Source organism: Apis mellifera, linkage group LG15 (assembly GCF_003254395.2).
Source record: "Apis mellifera strain DH4 linkage group LG15, Amel_HAv3.1, whole genome shotgun sequence".
NCBI lineage: Eukaryota > Metazoa > Arthropoda > Insecta > Hymenoptera > Apidae > Apis > Apis mellifera.
Genome location: NC_037652.1, coordinates 1,565,381 through 1,581,230, shown reverse-complemented (window position 1 = coordinate 1,581,230; position 15,850 = coordinate 1,565,381). Strand labels below are relative to the sequence as shown.

The 15,850-nt window shown below is 25.3% G+C and overlaps 4 protein-coding genes across 18 annotated transcripts in view; 2 read left to right on the top strand and 2 right to left on the bottom strand.

Moving 5' to 3' along the window:
• The window catches only part of LOC411827 (protein roadkill), a 167,131-nt gene extending 165,702 nt beyond the window's left edge, over positions 1-1,429 (bottom strand). Inside the window, exons 1-3 of one of the 4 annotated variants that reach the window (XM_026445646.1) lie at positions 1,234-1,429; positions 856-1,054; positions 237-295 (exon numbers count right to left, since the gene is read on the bottom strand). The gene's annotated coding sequence lies outside the window, so the exon portion shown is untranslated. Of the gene's footprint in view, positions 1-236; positions 296-855 lie in introns of all 4 variants that reach the window. The other 3 variants (XM_016916713.2, XM_026445644.1, XM_006558262.3) reach the window with 3 other exon arrangements.
• A 382-nt stretch (positions 1,430-1,811) lies between these two features.
• On the bottom strand, positions 1,812-4,497 carry LOC100577679 (origin recognition complex subunit 2). Of its 2 annotated transcripts, none has more exons than XM_026445642.1 (9): positions 4,186-4,497; positions 3,987-4,103; positions 3,701-3,910; positions 3,280-3,536; positions 2,976-3,190; positions 2,779-2,908; positions 2,456-2,696; positions 2,145-2,378; positions 1,812-2,053 (listed from the first exon to the last, which is right to left on the bottom strand). In XM_026445642.1, the coding sequence occupies exons 1-9, from the start codon at positions 4,238-4,240 to the stop codon at positions 1,854-1,856; spliced, it is 1,659 nt and encodes a 552-aa protein (XP_026301427.1). In that variant the 5' UTR covers positions 4,241-4,497; the 3' UTR covers positions 1,812-1,853. The 2 variants fall into 2 exon arrangements, with proteins under 2 accessions (XP_026301427.1, XP_026301428.1); XM_026445643.1 differs by having other exon boundaries at positions 3,991-4,103; positions 4,186-4,203.
• A 532-nt stretch (positions 4,498-5,029) lies between these two features.
• Positions 5,030-6,092, top strand: LOC725889. The gene is made up of 4 exons (XM_001121683.5): positions 5,030-5,417; positions 5,492-5,605; positions 5,689-5,845; positions 5,913-6,092. Exons 1-4 carry the CDS (start codon positions 5,085-5,087, stop codon positions 6,080-6,082), a joined length of 774 nt encoding a protein of 257 aa, XP_001121683.2. The 5' UTR covers positions 5,030-5,084; the 3' UTR covers positions 6,083-6,092.
• A 645-nt stretch (positions 6,093-6,737) lies between these two features.
• On the top strand, positions 6,738-15,047 carry LOC409200 (uncharacterized protein DDB_G0289975). Of its 11 annotated transcripts, none has more exons than XM_006558246.3 (16): positions 6,738-6,887; positions 8,201-8,280; positions 8,537-8,774; positions 8,902-9,043; positions 9,120-9,239; positions 9,320-9,585; positions 9,668-9,777; positions 9,870-10,589; positions 11,756-11,941; positions 12,126-12,463; positions 12,660-12,947; positions 13,151-13,418; positions 13,699-13,761; positions 13,889-14,148; positions 14,449-14,599; positions 14,677-15,047. In XM_006558246.3, the coding sequence occupies exons 3-16, from the start codon at positions 8,545-8,547 to the stop codon at positions 14,682-14,684; spliced, it is 3,150 nt and encodes a 1,049-aa protein (XP_006558309.1). In that variant the 5' UTR covers positions 6,738-6,887; positions 8,201-8,280; positions 8,537-8,544; the 3' UTR covers positions 14,685-15,047. The 11 variants fall into 11 exon arrangements, with proteins under 11 accessions (XP_006558309.1, XP_006558305.1, XP_026301101.1 ...); XM_006558242.3 differs by having other exon boundaries at positions 6,743-6,887; positions 8,484-8,774; XM_026445316.1 differs by lacking the exon at positions 6,738-6,887 and adding an exon at positions 6,916-7,123.
• Positions 15,048-15,850: the final 803 nt, after the last annotated feature.

The following is a 15,850-nucleotide window of genomic DNA, read 5'->3' as shown; positions in this document are numbered from 1 at the left end:
ATATAAATAATAAAACATACATAAATAATTATATTTCTATATCATTATAAATTATTATTATGAAATTTTTAAAGAAATCAATATGAAATTACAATTTGCATGAAAAATTTACAAAATCAAATATTAATATTTTAATTAAAGAAAATTAATAGAATAAATACAAAACATTATATAATATATCAATGTCAATATTAAGATAACTTATCATAAAATTAAACATATATTAAATGTCTCACCGAAACATTTGTGCCAATGTAACTACTTCAGTGCCACAGCAAATGTGCTTATAAATTACCTATAACAAAGAAAAATTAAAATTATAATTTTTAATTTTATTTAATTAAAGTATTCATTCTTCAAAAAATAAAATAGTAAAAAGTTTAAAATATTATAAATATAAATGCAATTAAAATATATATATATATATACATATATATATATAAAATTTAAATTATTTTAAAATTTAATTAATTTAAATTATTTTTAAATCATAAATATTAAGTTTTAAAGCAAGCAACATCAATAATATGTCATAAAATAAAAATTTAAATATGAAGCAATGAATTTTTATTATTTTAATAAATAAATTTTACTTTTTTTTTATAAATATAGATATATATTATAATATTTGACATATGTTCATTACAATAGCAACAAAAAATAATAAGTTTTGTTACGCTTTTATAACAAAAAAAATTGATCGTCATTTGCAACTGTTGCTTGCTACAAGTTGAAGGTCATATTATGTAAAGAATTAATCTACAATATGAAATTTCATTAATTAAATTATGAAAAATATACATAGAAAGTTGATTCTATTCAACAAAAGCGATTACTCGGTCATTGTATACTTGCCAAAGTCAAGGTCGTCCAACTTGCCATTGTAAGGTCAAGTCGTCATGTTTACAATGTCAAATCAAAACTGTAATTCACGCAACGTTGCACACACGCACATGCTCACGCACTAACATTTTAAACGAACTTACGATATTATTCATAGCTTAAAAAAGGCAAAGCATTCCGGCAGGACTGAATAACCTCATTAAAAAGTTCTCTAGGACAAAAAGTTAGGTTAAGTCAAAACTGAATAAAATAACAAGCCGGTAACTGTATATTGTATTATACAATTATATTTTTATTGCTATCGCAAAACTTTATGTGATACTGATAATTTTTTTAAGTTTTATTCGTCGTTAGATTAGAAGAAATAGCAATTGCTAACAATGTAATTACCTATCAAATTGAAGAATATATGCGTTAACAACGAGCTTTTGGTCATTTAATCTTTCGCTAACGTGTAATTTTGCCTACTATCTAACATATTTGACATTTTATTGCTGTTACTGTATTCTATACTACCCGGCTATCGTATCATAATCACGAGTATAAAATAATGCACGATACAACCACTGGCGCTTCGCGTCCGAATAGTACTAGCGTTACACATATGTTACCAACGTGATGTTACAAATATATCTTAATTGTTTTGATTTTCATAATTTTATATTCTAATTATTATTGTACTCGCAATATATGTTCATATGTAAAAAAAATATATAAAATTTTATAATAGATACACGACATAATTATTAAACGGTTATTGATAAAATTTAATTAAAATAAAACAAGATGTTATAATAATTAAAGATTTAAATATATTTGTTTGAAGGTCATAATATAGCAATTATATAGTCCATTATTATATTTTTGATTTTATTTTTTATTCTTTTTAAAAAAATAATTTTTAAATAACTATTATACAAAAAAATGCATCAGAAAATATAAATAATTATAATTAATATATATATATATATAACTATGACACCATGATTTATTATAGACAGTTAAAAATATCACACATCATGTTCATCAAGGAACTGTTTTAAAAGTCCATTATTTAATGGAATCATAAGGTGTTCGACACTATCAATATTGCGTTTTATTTTTACTAGTTTATGATCTATAAATTCAGTTAATTGTGCTCGTAAAGCCAAATCCGAACTTACAAGAAAACCTTCACGAGCAGCTCGATAAAGATCTTTAAATGCCATTCCTATTGAAAAAAAGTAGAACAAAATTTTTAAATAAATTTAAAATTATACTATTTTATGTATTATTTTTTTTTTTAATAAATCTTGAATTACCAGTAAAATTAACATTATTATTGTTGCTCAACTGATATTTAGCAAGTAATATATAAATTGATTTAGCATTTGAAGTTAAAGAAAGAAAAACATTATGAAGAGATGACAAAGCAAGAGCACCAGTTTGCTGAACCAAAAGTGAACTTTCATAAGATGTTTCTTCTTGATATGGTAAAAATGTTGTTGTGTCCCACCAAAAGAAATTAAATTTAGAATGTTTTGTATGATCCCATACTATAAATATATAATTATATAAAAATTATCAAACAATAAATTAATATAACAGATATTTAATAAAAAATTAATCATACAAAGTGGGGCATTGATATGATCAACTGATGCTAAAATTCTAATATTTGGTATACTTGCAAGACAAGACAATAAATCTTGAACTTTATTAGAACGTAACATTATACCGTCTATATTATGTATTAATAAATAAAGTCTATCTTGTGGATTTTTCATCAAAGCATTTTCAATAAGTTCTATACATTCAATTGTATTACCAGAACAATTTAATTCCAATAGATCAGTAATTATGCTATCCAGTATCTAAAAATATATATATTATATTATTCTTAATTATTATATCATTTAAATATATTATATATTTTAGTCCTATTTGTAAACTTACATCTTTTGTAGTTAAACTAGGAAAAAACCCATTTATTACTAGAGATGGATGATAAGATATATTTTTATGAAAATCATTAATTAAACATCTTTTTGAACCCACACCATAAAGTAATACAGTATAACCTTGTCTAAAACAATATTATATTTATTAAAAAATCTATAGATTTTAATTTTTTTATATACTTTAATACTTACTCCATAATAAAATACCACATAGGAAATAATGTTGTATAATTTTTAGTTAATGAATAAATATTCTTTTTATGCTGTGAAGACACATAATTTTGATTTGCTAATAATTGTTCCAATTTTTCTTTTGTCAAACGAGAATTACGTAAATATTCTAATGTTCGATCTGATGTAATTACTTTTTCTGATTGTGTTACAAAATATTCATCAGTTTGCATATGCTTTGATTATAAACACATAAAAATAACATTGATTATTTTTATATAAACTATACAATTTATATTTTTATATATATCTATATTTTACTTACAAAATCCTTATGAATAATTGAAGGCTTATTTTTCTTACTTATTCTTTTTGGTGTACTTAATAAATTTGAATGCAATATAATTTTTGGTCTTTGAAATTTTATTTTTTCTTTATCCTTTTCATCACTAGATTCTATATTCTCACTATCATTCGTTTCATCTTCACTATCTTCAGAAGGAATATAATCACTAGGTTCTGATATACTTTCACTTTCACTTGAGGTTAATTCAAATCTATTTTTTTGAGGGATAACAGAAGCTAAATATTAAAAAATTAAAATTATTATATTATACTATTATCATTGATATTATATTAATAAATATAATTAACATATATTTATATAATATAAATATAAATAAATAAATACATAATATAATATATAAATATAATTAATAAATAAATTACATTTTAAACTATCATACCTTTTGAAACTTCTTGATATTTTTTAAAAGTTTTCAATTGTTTTTTATAATTTAAATCTATTCTTTCAAGAACTACTTTAACTGTAGGTAATGTATTAATATTAATAGGTGTACGACATAAATGTGCTTTTTGTGTCATGGCATTTCGTTTACTAGGTGTTTGAAATTTATATAATGCTTCTCCGCTAATATCATCATTTGAAAATAATTCTATAAATAAAATAATAAAACAATTAATTAAAAAAAAAATTAATACAATATCAAATATATTATTAAAAAAAATTACCAACTGGTTTTTGTATATTTTCTTCTACATCCTTAAGCTCATTTTCTATTGCATTTATTGAATTTACATTAATATCTTCATCAGAACTAAATGAAGTATTTTTTTTTAATTTTTCTTCTATAATAAAGACAATTATAAATATATTTTTAAATAATATTATTACAATATATTATAATTATTCATTCTTTTTATACATTACCTTTAACACGAGCTTTTATTCGAGAAGATCGTCGTAAATTTTCAGTAGTAGACATTTTGTACGTTTTATAATTATTTTAAAATATTAATATCTCTTTAGGAAAATATAATAATCTAAAAAAATAAGCACTTTTAACTAAAACTTATTAATATTATTGGTAAATCTGAACCGCCTTTTTTGATTACTCCAAAATATATGGCACGTGGTTATCAACCAATTACATGTAGTAGTCTTCCAATCTGCACGATAATTGGTTGATTTAGTTAAATACAATAAATATTTGTTGCATTAATTATATGAAAATTTTTTAATTACAACAAATAATATTTTTATTAATGCAAGATTCAATTATTATTATAATAAACTTAATTACTCATCTTAAAAAATTTATTTCGCTGTATAAATTACACAACTTCAAATGAATAAATTGTGAATAAAATGTGTGTTAATTGTAAACTGCACTTGATTTTCGCATATTACATTGAAGAATATCCTTAAGTATAGTTATTGAACTATTGCAAAAGAATATTACACATAATATTGTAAAGAATATAATAGTGGATTCCAACCTATGAATTAATCAGTTTTGTTGTGATGTTGTTATCGTATTTCGAATTACTTAACAACATATATATTAAAAAATAACATTATATATTTTATTTCGAATATTATACATATTTATGTGATAATATAATTTTCATTTTTCATTTCATTGATATAAATAGTGCAAAATTTAATGTTAAATATTAATTTTTTTAAACATAGTGAAGTATTATGTATCTAATTATTATATAAATTGTATATTAATTATATATTAAATTTAATGAATTACGTTTAAATTTTAAAATAATAATTACATTTTATTACATAGAATAATTCTAAAAATAAAATAAAATTTTATGATTGTATTAAATATAATGGATTTAGATATGGAAGATTCGTTAACTAAATTAAATACTCAATTGAATAAAAGTATGGTTCTAATGGATACAGGAGAAAGTGAAATATTTCAACCAAAAAGTAAAAAATCCATAAAGATCAATACAAAAATTCAACCTGCTAGTCCACCTATTACTTCACCTATATCTAGAAAAAGTATTTTAAAAAAAACTGAAAAAAGAATTACAGTAAAAAATGAATTAGAACAAAATATAGACAATAATAATTCTTCAAATGAAACAAATCATAGTGGATCATCTATAAATGCAACGCCTACTATTAGACCACATAATGTAAATAAAATTTAATCTATATATTCTTTATTTAAATTAACTTGTATAATAAACTTTTATTAATTTCATTTTAGATTAATGATTTAATACAAGGAGAAAATTTAATTGTAGAAACTACGGATTCTACATTTAATTTGGATGATTTATCTGATAATGAAGATATATGGGTCATGGATATTCCTACAACAGTAAGTTAATAGTCAAATATATATAGAAAAAAAAAAATGTATTAATATTATATATATATAAAACTATATTATATAACTTATAGATAGATCCAAGAGAACTTAAAGGTCAAACATTAATATTTGGAGAAAAATCTAAATTTAAGATTAATGATGAAAAATATTGTGCAGTGAATCAAGAAGTTAAATGTAATGTTACATGCGTACTTCATACTGGCAAAATAAAATCACGATATAAAACTGGTAATATATTTTTTTTTTTTAAATATAATTAACAGTTTTTCTAACATTTTATATTTTTTATGTATAGTTAATTTGAAGCCAAAAGGCACAATTACAGTCAGACGAAAACTTTCAAGTATTCCAAAAACTAAACCAATACAAATAGAAAACTGCAGTGTACCATTTCCAAAAAATTTGAAAATTCGACATCCATTATTTGGTGTAAGTTATGAAGGTAATGTTAAAAACGTGCAATAAAGTAATTAATCGAAAACAAAAATAGGAAAATACAATATTATATAATATGCATTGCTTGGAAATTTTATATTATTAGTGAATTGTATATTACATTATTCATAAATATTGATTGACATCGTCCGTTATTTATAAGAAATTAAATTAAAAGTAAAATAAATGTCGATGAAATATATTTTAAATTAACTGAATGCAAAAAAAAATGTAAAATTAGAATTTTATATTTTATAATAAAACGTAATATTTGATTTTAGATTATCATAAAAAATTGATAAAATATTATTGTATCCCATATTGACAACAAATTTGAGAATAATTTGAATTTTATCTAAATTCATTTAAATAATTGAAAGTATAAAATCCATCCAATAAGAATGTATCCTATTTTACCCAATATTAGGAACATTTGTCCTCAACTATTGGTATCATTGTCGTATCATTCACTGATTATTTCCGAGTACGCGGTAAATATGAAATCGAACAAACTGTGATCACAAAAATTTATAGTAGGATTTCAAATATTGTAAAAATATTCATTAAATGGTTACATTATATTATGCATAAATATAAATCTGTCCAATTGGAATTAAAAAAGAATTGAAAGTAAAAATTTTCACATGTATAATAATACAATCGAAGTTTAGTTGACATGCGCTTTCAGGATGCTTTACATATGCGCCTTTCTTTAAATACCAATATATGTAATGTCCGCTTCTGCGCAGTCGCGGTGCGCATGCGACCAGATCTAGAAGACTGTACAAAAATTTCCCAGTACAGAAAAGAGATTTGTTAGTGGAAAAGTTGTAACGTAAGTAAACAAAAGTCAAGAAATTTGGATTGACGAATGCGTGAACATAATTCTAGAATTGACGAAAACAGTGACACGCGATTTTCAAATCTCTAAGACTGTCGAAAAGTTACTTTATTGTACAAAGTTAAGGTTAAACGAGCTAGGTATACCCTGTAACCAGTCCAGGGTATTTAGCAACCCCTCTGACGACAAATCATTCAATCCTTTGTGACGTTCACCGTGAACTATGTTATGTATGTTAATCGCGCTATTGAAGTTTTTTGTTCTATAAACTAGTTAGAAACTTTACTTGTTTTTGTTCGAATTGGGATTACGTTTTTCAAAAAGTAGGAGATATGAGAGATTGGTGAGAGTCTTTTTCTTTTACGCGCAAGATCAAGACAACGACCATTGGCTAAAAAGGGACAAAACGAATGATGGCATCGTTGTTCTAGCTATCTTCCTTTTTATATGCTCATTTCTTTCTCTCTCAGTTTGTCCCTAGCCCTCTCTGTTGCTCTTTCTCTTCCTCTCTTTTCTTCCCCCTCTTTCCTCCGCCACTCCTTTCATTACTTCCATTTCTCATTCTCTCGCTTGCCTTTTCCCCCCTTCAAAATCGTATCGCGAAACATCGAGCCATCGTCCTTGCGTATGTGGATAGTTGTATTTGAAGCTCCGGGGAATTTACGTGTCATGCCCCATTACTCCAACTTTTCACGGATTTTCACGTAGGTTTCTGCTATGGCGTAGTACCTCTCACTCGCTCTCTGACGTTTCTTCGCTTCTCTCGACGCCACCAACAGCTGTTTCGTCCGATCGTCGCCCTCTCGTATAGTTCATGTCTCAGCGTAAGAGTGAGTGAGAGAGAGAAAGTGAGTGGGAGAGTACAGACGGTGGCCCTACCGCAAGTTTTTCGTCGTCGTTCTCAACCTCACGTACAAACTTGTCATTTTTACGTCCACCGTAGGGCGTACACGATTATTCTAATTGTCTGAAATCCAACGCGTTATTTGTTCGTTTACCGTTCGTCTGACAGCTCCTGTCAAACGGACCTTCCTTTCCAACTGTTCGTTAAATCTGTCAGCTAAACAGTCACCGTTTCTTATTCTATTTTCTGCGAGAAAATATTCTGTTTCAATTTCTTCTGGTATATGTTAATCCCAACACTTCCACGGTGAAATATTTAAAAAATTTTGTCACGACGTACGTTGCGATGTCTCTTTTGTGAATTGACGTGGAATTACACGAAAACGGCTGCTAGTACTCAATGACACGTCTGACTCATAACATTTTTACTGTACAATATTTTAATATCTAATTATTTGTTTCAGATTGTGCAAGGATATTAGTGTATAAGAAGTTGCAAGTACAGTCAATTACATAGTACCAAGGCATTGTGGAGACTTTGCACGTATGTATACTGAATTTACAATAATAATTGTGTTATTCTATATCAAAATACGTAATCTGTATATTTTTAATATTATTGTGCATATTTTATTAATAATATTATCATTATAATTAAAAATTTGAATAATTATTGGTTACATATTTTTCATGCATATAGACATAAATATTAGATTTTTGTGTAAAACATTTCTCATTTGTGTACAGGATTTACAAATAAAAAAATCTTCGTAATTTACTATATTGTGTGATAAAACTAGAAACAAAAATGTCAGTATTGAATCAAAGTGGGGAAGATGCAGTGGAATGTCCTTTGTGTATGGAACCACTGGAAGTGGATGATTTGAACTTCTTTCCATGCACTTGTGGATATCAAATATGTCGATTTTGCTGGCACAGAATTCGTACAGATGAAAATGGTTTATGCCCTGCCTGTCGGAAGGCCTATTCTGAAAATCCTGCCGATTTTAAACCACTTAGTATGGAAGAAATAGCAAGGTATGTAATATTTATTTTATGTATAATATGTATAATATTTTATATATATATCAATTACATATATATATATATATATATATTTAAATATTTATATATTTATATTAATAATATATTTATATATTATTAGATTAAAAGCAGAAAAAAGATTAAAAGATCAGCAACGTAAGCAAAGGGTTACAGAAAATCGTAAACATCTAGCAAATGTGAGAGTAGTACAAAAAAATCTAGTATTTGTAGTAGGATTACCCTTGAGACTTGCGGATGCTGATGTAAGTAAAAATGCATATGAATAAGATAAAATATTTCAAAGAAAATATATTATTATAATAAATAATAAATTTTTAGATACTAAAACGGCATGAATATTTTGGAAAATTTGGCAAAATTCACAAAGTTGTAATAAATCAAAGCACTTCCTACGCAGGGTCTCAAGGTCCTAGTGCTTCGGCTTACGTTACTTATCAAGTAAGTAGTATTGATTTATTTATAAATTATTTATTATTTGAATACTTTTACATATATTATATTTCAAAATTCATTATTAGCGTCAAGAGGATGCACTACGTGCTATAGAGGCTGTGAATAATGTTGTCATGGACGGGCGAACAATTAAAACGTCATTAGGAACAACAAAGTATTGTTCACATTTTATGCGTAATCAGCCTTGTCCAAAACCGGATTGTATGTATTTACATGATCTTGGGGACCAGGAGGCATCATTTACGAAGGAAGAGATGCATCAAGGCAAACATCAAGAATATGAACGAAAACTTGTGCATTCGTTACACGCATCACATGCATCTGCACAACGGTAATTTATAATGTATATCTTCAATTATTTAATTATAGTTTAAAGAAAATAATTAGTTCAAATAATAATTATTATTATACAGAAAACCAATACCATCACCATCAGTGACAGGCAGTATTGTTAGAGAGAATGGAACTTCAAATTCTCAAGCCAAAGAAGCTTGGCCATCGTTGCAAACTGGACAGACAAATAGTAAGTTTTTCTTTTTACAGATAGAAATATATATAAATAAAAACAATAAAATTGTATATAGACTATTAATTAGTTTATTTTTATATTTATAGGTTCACAAACAAATTGTAAAGAATTATCACCGCCATCACAAGCAATATTACAACAAAACAACATCACAAATGGAAGTGGTACAACAAATCAACAAAGTCACGTATCATCTGGTGGTTCAACACAACAACAAAACAATAATAATAAAGGTGAAAATATGAATATACGGAGAGGGAAAAGTAATAGTGAAAGTAAAGCTCAGGCAGCGCGGAATAAACATAAAAATTGTCAGAACAAAGAAAAACATAGTACACGGATAACTTCTCGATCAGAATCTAGTTCTATTGGTACGCAAAATAATGTACAATCACAAATTAATGGACAAAAGGATATTAGAAATTTTTCCTCCGAATCAAATAGTGATGTATTACAAAAATTGGGTAGTAAGTGTAAGTCGGAACAACAACAATCACAATCTCAACATCCGCAGCAGCCATCGTCTCAACAACAATCACAACAACAGCAACAACAACAACAACAACAACAAAATAATAAAGGATCCAAATCAGTTCAACAACAGCAACAACAACAATCTCAAGAACTTAAAGTAAATGGAATAGTGCAAAATGGAGAGCGTCGGCATTCGGATAGCGAGACAGATCAACAACGTGAAGGTAGTACACCAGCTAGTACAATTTCGAGTACGGAAGATTCAAACGTGAATCATCAAGTGGAACATTTAGCAGAATCAAGTGAGGAGAACAGTGGTGCTGCTATTTTGGGTGAGTTTCTTATATTCGTGATCATTTCTATATGTATTGATTTCCTACTTTTAAAATAAATATACAAAACTTAAATTCAATATATATGATATTCGTTAAATAATATACAAATAAAAAAACAAAATGAAAAGAAGTTTTTATTATAATTATTATTATTATTATTATTATTATTATATATATATATATATATATATATATATATATATATATATATATATATTAGAATTTATAATGAAATTTATGAAATATTTATATAAATTTGTTTGCAAATATTTTATTAATTAAGTTTGAAAATTTATAAATGAAATTTAAAATTTTTTATTTTATAATTTTAATAATTTAACAATTTTAAATGATGTTTATTGATAAAATAATCATTAATAAACATTTATTACAATATATTAATTACATATTATATATATATTATTATTATATATGTATAGATTTTTATATATATATATATTTTTTTTTTTTAATTATATTTTCATAACTTAAAGAAATATAGAATAGTTTATAATCTTGATTTATGACAAATTCATAAGAGGCTATATATAGGAGTGCAATATTTAAATCATTTAAATTAATATTATAATATGTCATGCAGAGTATTTGTAATAAATTACAAATCATTCTAAATGTGTGCCTATCTCTTGTAACATTGTACGTTATACATACATATGAAATGATATCTCTTGAGCAATGTATAATATATTAATGACATGCAAGTATTATGGCTGTCTCATAACTGTAGAATAGAATTTAAATAGTTATAGATATATGCCAAAATAAAGAGAATTCTTTGAAAAAAAAATAGTAACTGTTTTTTGTGTTTTTGTACACACTTGACTTTATCCTTCTTACAAGTTGCATCATTTGAGCATGTATATACTAAATGTCTAGAAAATTATTTGTTATTTTTGTTTTTATATATAATAAATTTTAAATTTTAACTCTATTTTATATACAATTAATTTTTTTTCTATTTTTTATAATTTTTCACCATATATTTAAATGTAAAAAAATTTTCTAGACATATATTTATATATTTTTGAGATTCATTAATGGTGGCAGAGAGGAATAGTATTAAAAGCTGTTTATTCTGGCATTTTCACCATTATGGTTTGATCGCATCTTGTAGTGTAGAGATTTGTGCATATCATCTTTAGGTTCCTCTCCAGCTAGCACAAACTCATCACAAGGTGCCAATCAACAGCCACCACCAGGACTGCATAATGGGTCTCAAATACAATTCAATCATCGATCAATCTTTCAGACGGACAATAATAGTTTCTTCAGTTCAAATACTTTCCAAAAAATTTCTACTACCACAGTGCCACCTACTTCTTTGACAGGCAAGTATATGTAATTTTTTTAATATTGTGAATTTATTATTATTTTTAGTAAGTAAACTTAAATTATTATAGAAATTAAGATTAAACTTTATATATATTATATTAATTATAATAATTATAATAATATTAATAGTTAAAATTAAATATAGAAAAAAATTATAATTAATTTTTTTTGAATATATAGCAAATCCAAATCTGAATTGGACAAGTACAGGCTTAACTTCTATTCCTGATTCATTAAGAATGGTTCAGTCCAGTGAAGATTGGCAAACAGCTTTTGGTTTTCAACCTGAAACTACACAAACAAATCATGTTATACAAAAATCCAGTCCTTCTAGTTCACCAGGAGTAACATTCAATTCAGAAGGTTTTGTTGATGAAGAAGTTTATACTAATTTACAATATACTTCTTTATCAGAACCTTCTGGTACTTTTACATCAAGTTTGCTTGTTAATTCTCCTGCATCTAAATTCATGGCAGATTTTCAACAAAACTCATTACAACAAAGGCTTGCTATGCAGGTAAATAATTCATGAATAATTATTTATTAAGATATTAAATTATTATAATATTTATCTATAATATATAATATATAATATATATTCATATAATATAATCATAAAATTGTATAAAATATAATAAAAATATAATATTAATAAATTATAACTAACAAAATAAAATAATATATTAATAATAAATAACTATAATTTTTTTAAGGCACAACAAAATCAAGAAAATTGTGAATACATAAAACAAAATGGTCATGCTACTTTGGAAGAAGTTCGAAATCATAAAGAATCTGGCTCAGATTTAAAAGCAGATGATGATTTAGGTTTTGATCCTTTTCATGAAACACAGAAAGCTTTGGCTGAACTTATGGAAAACGAAATGCAAATTCAACAACAAAGGTTGTTTCAACAACAACAACAAAGAGAAAGAGAAGAACAAAATAGGGTACAGCATCAACAGAATATTGCAAATCTTGGTCAACAACATTTTCCACAGGTAATTTATTATAAAAAAATTATGATATGATGAATTATGATGAATTATAAAAAATTTAATGATAATATAATTTTAAAAAAATGATGATTAAATGATTATATAATTTAATGATAATAATAAAAAATTATTATTTATTATATATTATTTATATTATTTTATTATTTTCATTTTTATATTATATATTCTTTATAATTATTTTTTAGGTTGCCCACATAGCACATTTACAACAACAGGCTCAACATCTACAAAATTTACAAGTTATTCAACAGTCGCATTCCTTGCTGTCTCGTCTTCCACAAAATTTATTACAAAGTGGTACGCAAACTCCTCCTCAGAGTACTGTGGCTGCTGCTAGCTTGGGACAACGTAGTCGCCTTCCACCACCAGGTTTCCCTGGTTCTACACCAAATCACATGAATTCTTTTGGTCTTGGCATACCGCGACCAGCTCCCACGAACAATGCTCTTTCGGGTTAGTATTTTCGTAATTTTGACAATAATTTATAGTAATCATAAACATATTTTATGTTTATTTTATTCATTTGTTGAATATTGACAAAGTCTTATGACTCTTTAGAAAATAAAGGTGAATTTATATATATATATAAATTGGAAATAGTAAGTTAGTGTTAATAAATATGTATTTGTGGTGAGCAAAGTGTTATCCAAGTATAAAAGTGAATTCTTGTGACTTTGTAAAAAAATCTATATAATATTATACATGAGTCATTCGTCTAGTGTGCTGTTTACAGGAGCACAACCACCACAACAAAATGCCTATCTTCCAAATGGAAATCCCCTTTTGAATTCACAAGGTAACTTTTTAATATTGTAATTAAATTTATTAAGAATAATCACTAGTGATTGAATTGATAATTTATATTATTTTTATAATTTATATTATTTTACTAATATTAGAAATTTCATTAATATTTAAAATAGGTATTAGTAAATGTGCGGGAGATGCAGTATATACGCTTAAAGATTGGTGTGATATTAATAATCAACAACAACAACAACAATTTCATCATCAAGCATTACATCAAAAAGGCGGATGGAATAATTTTGGACCTATTGCAGACTGGACTTCGATTGATCCAGCTATTGTTAGTTCTTCTAGGCCTCTTCCATTCCAAACTACTAGTACATGGCAATTTCCACATGTTCATCCTACACACACTGTATCACATAATGCGCAACAGGTACATTGATTACAGATATATTTTTAAATATTTCACGAAAATATATTTTATTATATTCAAATATATTTTATTGTGTATATATATATATACACAACATATATATATATAGTATATTTTTTATTATATTCTATTTTGTATTATATTATATTGTATTTTATTTTATTGTATTGTATATTTTATTTTATTTATTTTTATTAATTTATTTTGATTAAAATAAGAAATTATGAGTTTGTTAAATATAAGTATCAATACAAAATATTTTATCTGAATAATAGAATGTTATTCTTTTTATTTTATAAGGAACAACAGAACGCACCAACTCAACATTGGGCAATGCAGCCACCACCAGGTTTTGCTGCACCAGCAACTACAGGACAATTGAGTAATCAACAACCAAGCACAACTGCACAGCCGCACACTAAACTTATCTCTGCAGGATCAGAAATCGAAAGTAAGATTTTTAGCAATATTCATATTTTATATTTTTGTTAAATATAATAATAAGATATACATATATATATATTACAGATCTATAAATAAGTATGAATACGCGAAGTATACAAGTGGCAGATAAAACATCCATGTGAGACAAGATGAAAGTCAACAATGACCCAAAAAACCGACAGTCTGTTACGTACGTTTTCCTGACCCGTGTCTATATCTTTCATTTAATTTTATTCCGATACTTTATTCTCATTAGATGAGTATTTATCGTTGAAAATGAGTATTGCAAAAAATACTGAATATAATTTAATGGATACTTTCGAATATATGCGACGAATATACTCCTATATATGTTCTCAATAATATTCTCATATTTAACCTATAGTAAATTTGAACTATTTACAAGTCTGGCAATTTTACTATGATTAAGTTTATGTAGATCGAGATGATACAGGTGTCAAAGACAATGATCATGATTTAATAATTAACACATTAAATAAGAAACTTACAATGATAATTATACTAAACTAAAATTTTTGTGTATATATTACTCGGATCCCCCAAGTAAACTATATTCGAACGAACATAAGAAAGCTTTTTTGTGTAAATAACATTTTCAAAACGATATATATCGTGAAAAAAATTTAATGACAAAAATTCGTAAACAATTATTTTCTTTTGTACTTATAATTTTTTTTTAAATTTCAAATAGGAAATTATGTTACAAAAGAAAAATCAATTGACACATAAAGCGTGTTTTTATTTAAAATATAGTGGCGTATTACATTTATACTATAAAGTGCTTATGTACTGGCAACATTAGAACAAATTTTTTAACAGAATATTACTATTTGTCTGTTCTAGACAAAAGATTTCTGTTATATATGTATTATAAATATGTATTATTATTGTGAAAATGCGCAGATAGATATATGCTAATAAAAAAAACTAAAATGTAAAAAATCATAAGAAAATCAATTGTTGTTTTTTTTTCTTTTTTTCAAAAAGAATTTATAATTTAAAATCATAGTTAAAAATAATTAGTTCCTAAAATTTGATTATCATCTTGAAATTTACAATCAATATGTAATTTATGATCTTTCAATTTTATCATTGAATTAATAAATATTGTCGTACAATATCGATATTAATCAGTCTGACAAGTATTCTGCAAGTATTCTTTTATCCTCATTTAATTTAAAAATACAAAAAAGTTAAGAATTATTTGTTTTATTAATATAAAATGTCAAATATAGAA

Coding starts and splice junctions, on each gene's coding strand:
- LOC100577679 (XM_026445642.1), bottom strand. CDS start 4,240: ATGTCTACTACTGAAAATTTACGACGATCTTCTCGAATAAAAGCTCGT. Junction 4,104..4,185: donor AATAAAAGCTCGTGTTAAAG/GTAATGTATAAA, acceptor TCTTTATTATAG/AAGAAAAATTAAAAAAAAAT. Junction 2,054..2,144: donor TAATAATGTTAATTTTACTG/GTAATTCAAGAT, acceptor TTTTTTCAATAG/GAATGGCATTTAAAGATCTT.
- LOC725889 (XM_001121683.5), top strand. CDS start 5,085: ATGATTGTATTAAATATAATGGATTTAGATATGGAAGATTCGTTAACT. Junction 5,418..5,491: donor CTACTATTAGACCACATAAT/GTAAATAAAATT, acceptor ATTTCATTTTAG/ATTAATGATTTAATACAAGG. Junction 5,846..5,912: donor AAAATCACGATATAAAACTG/GTAATATATTTT, acceptor TTTTATGTATAG/TTAATTTGAAGCCAAAAGGC.
- LOC409200 (XM_006558246.3), top strand. CDS start 8,545: ATGTCAGTATTGAATCAAAGTGGGGAAGATGCAGTGGAATGTCCTTTG. Junction 9,240..9,319: donor CGGCTTACGTTACTTATCAA/GTAAGTAGTATT, acceptor ATTCATTATTAG/CGTCAAGAGGATGCACTACG. Junction 9,586..9,667: donor TCACATGCATCTGCACAACG/GTAATTTATAAT, acceptor ATTATTATACAG/AAAACCAATACCATCACCAT.